The following is a 5,873-nucleotide window of genomic DNA, read 5'->3' as shown; positions in this document are numbered from 1 at the left end:
TAAATGGGTTTGAGTTGTAAATTTGCACATGCACACTGCAAGAATTAACAATTTGCACAGAAGTTTTACCTAGAGTGTATGTATGCATGTGTGTGTGTGTGTGTGTGTGTGTGTGTGTGTGTGTGTGTGTGTGTCAAAGGAAGTTATTTTATAGCATTCTTTCATTTGAAGAAGCAAAGTTGTCAACTCGACATATATGGGGTCATATGATTCTTTGTTAATTTCCATAAAATTGGTTTAATTTCTGTATGCTTTGAAGAGAGCAAAAATTGAAAGAGTGAATAAAGTGAAAAGGCGACATTTGCTTTAAAGTGAGAGGAGAAAGTGTAAGATGTACATGTATATGAAATGGACAGTGCGTGTGTGTGAGAGAGAGAAAGAGAGAGTGTGTGTGAGTGAGTGAAGGTGTGTGTTGTGATGTATGAAATTTTTTGCATGTATGTGCAAGTGGCACTCACTCACTCTCTCTACCTCTCTCTCTCTCTCACACACACACACACACTCACACATTATCTTTCATATACACGTACATAAATAGGTGGAGATAAAGAATACACACACCACCTGTTTTTGGCGTAACCCTAACTGTAAACACTAGGAGTGCGTATTCTTGACCTACATATGCATACATCTTTTCTATGTACATGAGACAGAGAGAGTGTGAGGCTGTATTTCCTCAAAGTATATAGAAAAATTGGAGTGGCTGTGTGGTAAGTAGCTTGGTTACCAACCACATGGTTCCGGGTTCAGTCCCACTGCGTGGCACCTTGGGCAAGTGTCTTCTACTATAGCCTCGGGCTGACCAAAGCCTTGTGAGTGGATTTGGTAGACGGAAACTGAAAGAAGCCCGTCGTATATATGTGTATGTATATATAGATGTGTGTGTTTGTGTGTCTGTGTTTGTCCCCCTAGCATTGCTTGACAACCGATGCTGGTGTGTTTATGTCCCCGTAACTTAGCGGTTCGGCATAAAGAGACCGATAGAATAAGTACTAGGCTTACAAAGAATAAGTTCCGGGGTCGATTTGTTCGACTAAAGGCGGTGCTCCAGCATGGCCGCAGTCAAATGACTGAAACAAGTGAAAGAGTATTTTAATGCAATTTTTTTGGTTGTGGCTTATTTTAATACAATATTTATGTGTACATTTTCATAAACGTTTGTCTGAGTAGAATTCTACACATGTGTGAAACATTGGACGAAAAAGATACGTTAGAAACAAATCAAAATACTGTTTGGAAATGAACTCAAAATTGTGCGACCCAACCTAGTTGCTGAGGTTATTTTAGTTGTAAAAAAGAATTGTTAAGTCAAAAACATAGTTTATTTGGTAGATAGATAATAAGCAGCTTTCTTTATTATAAATACACATGTGATTAATTCGGAGATACATTACCTTCATTATTCACACGTCGTCACTCTCATAATGCAACACTTTATAATTTGGGTTCAAATTATAACAATATCTGTCAGAGCAACAACCGTCATCAAAAGACAGATATAACAGTGGCAAAAGCCCACTTTACAACATGACAATATGATAGAACAGAAATTATACTGTCTGTCCAGTAACTATATCTATCAGTGACAGGGTTGTGTTAACGAGATCTTTTAAATTGGGATGATTAAGATGGTTATACATTCAATATAAAGGATTGATATAATGTAGAGGGTTGATAGAATGCAGAAGAGTGATGCAGCATAAAGGATTAGTAGCTGTAGTGTAGATGATCGATAAGAATGTAGAGTATTGGTAAAGTGTGGAGGACTGATAGAATGTAGATGATGGTTAGTGTGGAGATAATTGATAGAATGTGGAGAATTGGTACAAAGAAGTCTAATTTGATGTAGAAAATTGATATAATACAGAGGATTGATATAATGCAGAGGTTTGACAGAATGTAGAGGTATGATAGAGTGTACATGATTGATACAAAGCAGAGAACTGATACACTGTGTGTGATTGATAGAGTGTAAAGGAGTAACGGAATGGAGAAGATTGATAGAACACAGAAGATTGAAAGAATGTAGCTAACTGACAAAGAAAAGAGAAGTGATAAAATGTAAATGATTAATAGTATGAAGAAGATATATAGAAGTATAGAGGATTGTTAGAATGTAGAGAATTAATTGAATGTAGAGGATTGTTCCAGTTAGTGTAGAGGAGTGATAGGATGTAGAAGATGCAATGCTTATATGAAGACCAACAAAGTAAACAGTTAGACATTTTCAAATGCCACTACACACAAATATATAAAAACTAAGTTCATCAAGGCAACAATACATTTGGTTCTAAAGTAGACTGATAGGTTGAACACTCACCGTCTTGTACTGTCCACAATGTCCAGATAATCTTCTGAACGAGCATAATAACCATCATTACTAATTGCTCCCCAGAAGTTACTCCAGAACTTACCAGGGCGAGCTACCATAGGAGCTAAAACACTTCTGTAATGAAAAATCTTTGGAAGTTAGAACAAAAAATAAATGAATAAATAAATAAATTTTAAAAAAAATTAAACTGAAACCAAACAAAAATAACCTTTCTAAATATTAATTTAGTTTAATTGAATTCATGTAAATTAAATTTCAGAGTTGAAATTAATGTTTGATGTAAATTACAAGAATATTCTGATATGATCTTAAACATACCTGTTCTGTTCAATGAGCAGTCGTAATGCTTTGGGGTTGTCAAGATGAGCTGTAGCATCAAGTGAGAGAAGATAACGACATGACTTCTGTATACAGGACTCACTGAAATAGAATTCAGGTAGAGATTATCAACTAATGGATCATATGCCAAATATGGCCATATGGAAACATGTCCATTAACTTTTTAGTGTTTAAACCAGACGTATCCTGCCAAAATATTCTACCTGTTTCATGTCCAAAATGACCACTTTAGCCTTTCACATCTGCTTTACAACATCATTCAAAAAACAAACAATCACATCATCAAAATCTCAAAGCTACAAGATTATAAGTGAATAATTGAAAATAATGTGAATAATAAGCATTACATTTGACAACGTAATCTGAATGCTACGGGGTTAAATATCTAAATATCTGCGTTGAGTTGTTATTGTTGCTAAGATTTAATTTCCCAAACTTTTTAACATCTTTAAAACATGTATTTACAATATTTACATCTCCACTGCTTCTCAATTAGTTTAATCTCCAATCAACATGATCCTACATTGAATTCAAACTAGGAACTTTTGTGCCAGTAGATAAAACATTAAGTACCTTGGGACACAATGGTTTAGTAAGAATACAGTCAAGCTCTATGTACATAACCAAGAATGTGACTCCTGATGGAAATCAAAGACCAAACTTATTAAAATGTAGTGCAGATATGAATATTGCAAAAGCAGACTCTAAATATAAATTATAATCTTAGAAACATCTTACATTTACATAACATCGGCAGCAATGATAACCTGACTATTTTAACACAACAGTTAAGCAAGATCTCCCACAACTGCTGGGTTCTGTAAGGAATAGTAATAAAGAGGCTAATCATATGCAAATGCATTTTAAAGTTATTTTCATATTTAATTCTACATTTATAATTTTATTATGTATTCACAGCATATTTTCTGAGGTAGGAAAATCCTGGTGTCTCTATGAAGCAAGAAGACATTTTATGAAATTTATTTTTAATGAAAGAGAAAGGAAAAGATAAATAATAATATATAACAATGTTTATGTAATAGTTTCTTGAGACATAGAATTTACTTCAAGAGTTCCTCAAGAATAAGTAAGATCATGGAAAAATCAGCTTGACACAATGGTTTAGAAAAAAGTCCTTTCTATATTAACCAAAATGAAGTAGATTGACAAATTTATTTTTTGAACCAGTTGAAGACACACGAGATGTCGAAATATTGTTTACTAGATAACTAATAATGATAATGATAATAATAATAGTAGTAGTAGTAGTAGTAGTAGTAGTAGTAGTAGTAGTAGTAGTAGTAGTAGTAAAATGGTTTCAAATTTTGGGCACAAGGCCAGCAATTTCCAGGAAAGGATTAAGCCAATTACATCAACCTCAACTGGTACTTATTTTATTGACCCCAAAAAGATGAAAGGTAAGGTCAGTCTTGGTGGAATCTGAACTCAGAACGTAAAGACAGATGAAATGCCGCTAAGCATTTTGCCTGGCATGCTAATGATTCTGCTAGTTTGCCACCTTTGTTCCACACAACATATTAATATTACTATACTGTACATTACATAGTATACCAACGCTACCATACTACACCTCATACAACTGTCAGAATGTACTCTGTGAAATATAGCCAAACTGCAGCACTACATTCCCATAAACATACCCAGAATCACACTCTGCATTCCACATAACAATGAAGTGTGTAACAAAGTCTATTTACCAGACTGTAGCAAAGCAAAGCAGCTTTAAAACAATCATTCTCTCTTCCAGTATTTCTTTGTCTCACACACGCTAGACTGGTATGACTGCTAAATTATGTGAATGAAAAAAAATCAATGACTTACACAGCCCAATTCCTGCTCGTTGCTTCATCAACATTGTTTTCTGGAGTTATGTAATGCAAAGAATTGTAGCTGTCTTCAGCATCTTTAATAAATGATTTCACTTCCTCATGGTGATATTCCATCTGTAAAGATCAGTTATAGTGAGATAAACAAGAGAAACAATCACAGCAGGTACTACACTTAAGTCCAAAAGTTTGTTATGAAAATATTTACTATACTAGAGTATAAAGTGTGAGTGTGTGCGTGTGTATGTACACACACAGAGACTTATATGGAATGAATCCTGGACATATATTTACTAAGTTCTCAACAAACCTGCATAGACATTGAGACAACTGCAGTTTCAGTTTAACCTCACTAAACTATCAAGAGACTGCTGTGTATAGCTACACAAACAAAATTGTTGTTTAACTTCCATGTTTGTAAGTTAAATTTCATATTTACAGTAGTTTGAAGATACAATGAACACTGCTTGAAAACCAAAGAAATTAATATACAGAAGTTTATTTCATAGTTTGAAAAATATACAGTCTCATTAGGGAAGAAAGTTTATATTATTATTGTTCTAATATGTTTGAAATTTATAGTTTCAACAACCTTAACAATGAACATAAAATGAATGAAAAGCATAATAGAAGTCTTTGACATTATAAAACAAGCTCGAGTGTTAAGCTTTCAACAATGTAATATATATTTTACATATACATATGTACATTATCTGACCAATTTATATGCTGCCAAATGCATCTATAGCTAGCTACTATATAAAGAAAAAAACTTGCTAATTCTAGCAGAAATTTGATGTGTCACTTGCCATGATTCATTCTGATGTGTTGTCTGTTCATTATGTTACAGTACAATTATATTTATATATATATTTATATGTGAGTCAGATGATGTAGCATCGCTAATTTAACCAGACACAGATTACAAAACAGCTGTTAACAGATGGAATGAACATCTATTCTCTCACTTGTCTTATCTAGTTAATTCATATGTGCTCTCCACTTTTGTGATTCCTGGATTTTCAGAAAGATGGTGAGGTTAAACTCTAGCCTTAACCACTGTTTTTCTCAATAACTGCATGCTGGGTGGAGAACTTGCAATGAGTTCTGTTTAATTCTTCAAATTCCTATTCTAGTTATATATACATACTTATATATATTTTTATACCAAAATTAGGCAAAAATATTGTATCTGTTAACAAACGTAGCAAAATACTCACAAGTGAGTTTTTGTATTTATATCGATTTAAATGAGAGCTCAAAACTGATCCATTGAAAATACTTTATTATGATAATGATAATTATCATTATCATTATAAAGTATTTTCAATGGATCAGTTTTGAGCTCTCATTTA

At 33.2% G+C, this 5,873-nt stretch overlaps 1 protein-coding gene across 1 annotated transcript in view; it reads right to left on the bottom strand.

The window, feature by feature from the left end:
* LOC106878123 (multifunctional procollagen lysine hydroxylase and glycosyltransferase LH3) overlaps window positions 1-5,873 on the bottom strand; it is a 71,178-nt gene that overhangs the window by 17,133 nt on the left and 48,172 nt on the right. Inside the window, exons 11-13 of the mRNA XM_014927237.2 lie at window positions 4,514-4,635; window positions 2,651-2,752; window positions 2,321-2,446 (exon numbers count right to left, since the gene is read on the bottom strand). Of these exons, the coding sequence (XP_014782723.1) occupies window positions 2,321-2,446; window positions 2,651-2,752; window positions 4,514-4,635 (350 nt within the window). The remainder of the gene's footprint in view (window positions 1-2,320; window positions 2,447-2,650; window positions 2,753-4,513; window positions 4,636-5,873) is intronic.

The sequence above is a fragment of the Octopus bimaculoides genome, chromosome 3 (assembly GCF_001194135.2).
Source record: "Octopus bimaculoides isolate UCB-OBI-ISO-001 chromosome 3, ASM119413v2, whole genome shotgun sequence".
Classification (NCBI taxonomy): domain Eukaryota; kingdom Metazoa; phylum Mollusca; class Cephalopoda; order Octopoda; family Octopodidae; genus Octopus; species Octopus bimaculoides.
The sequence above is the reverse complement of the archived record's forward strand: the minus strand, read 5'-3'. Positions and strand labels throughout refer to the sequence as shown.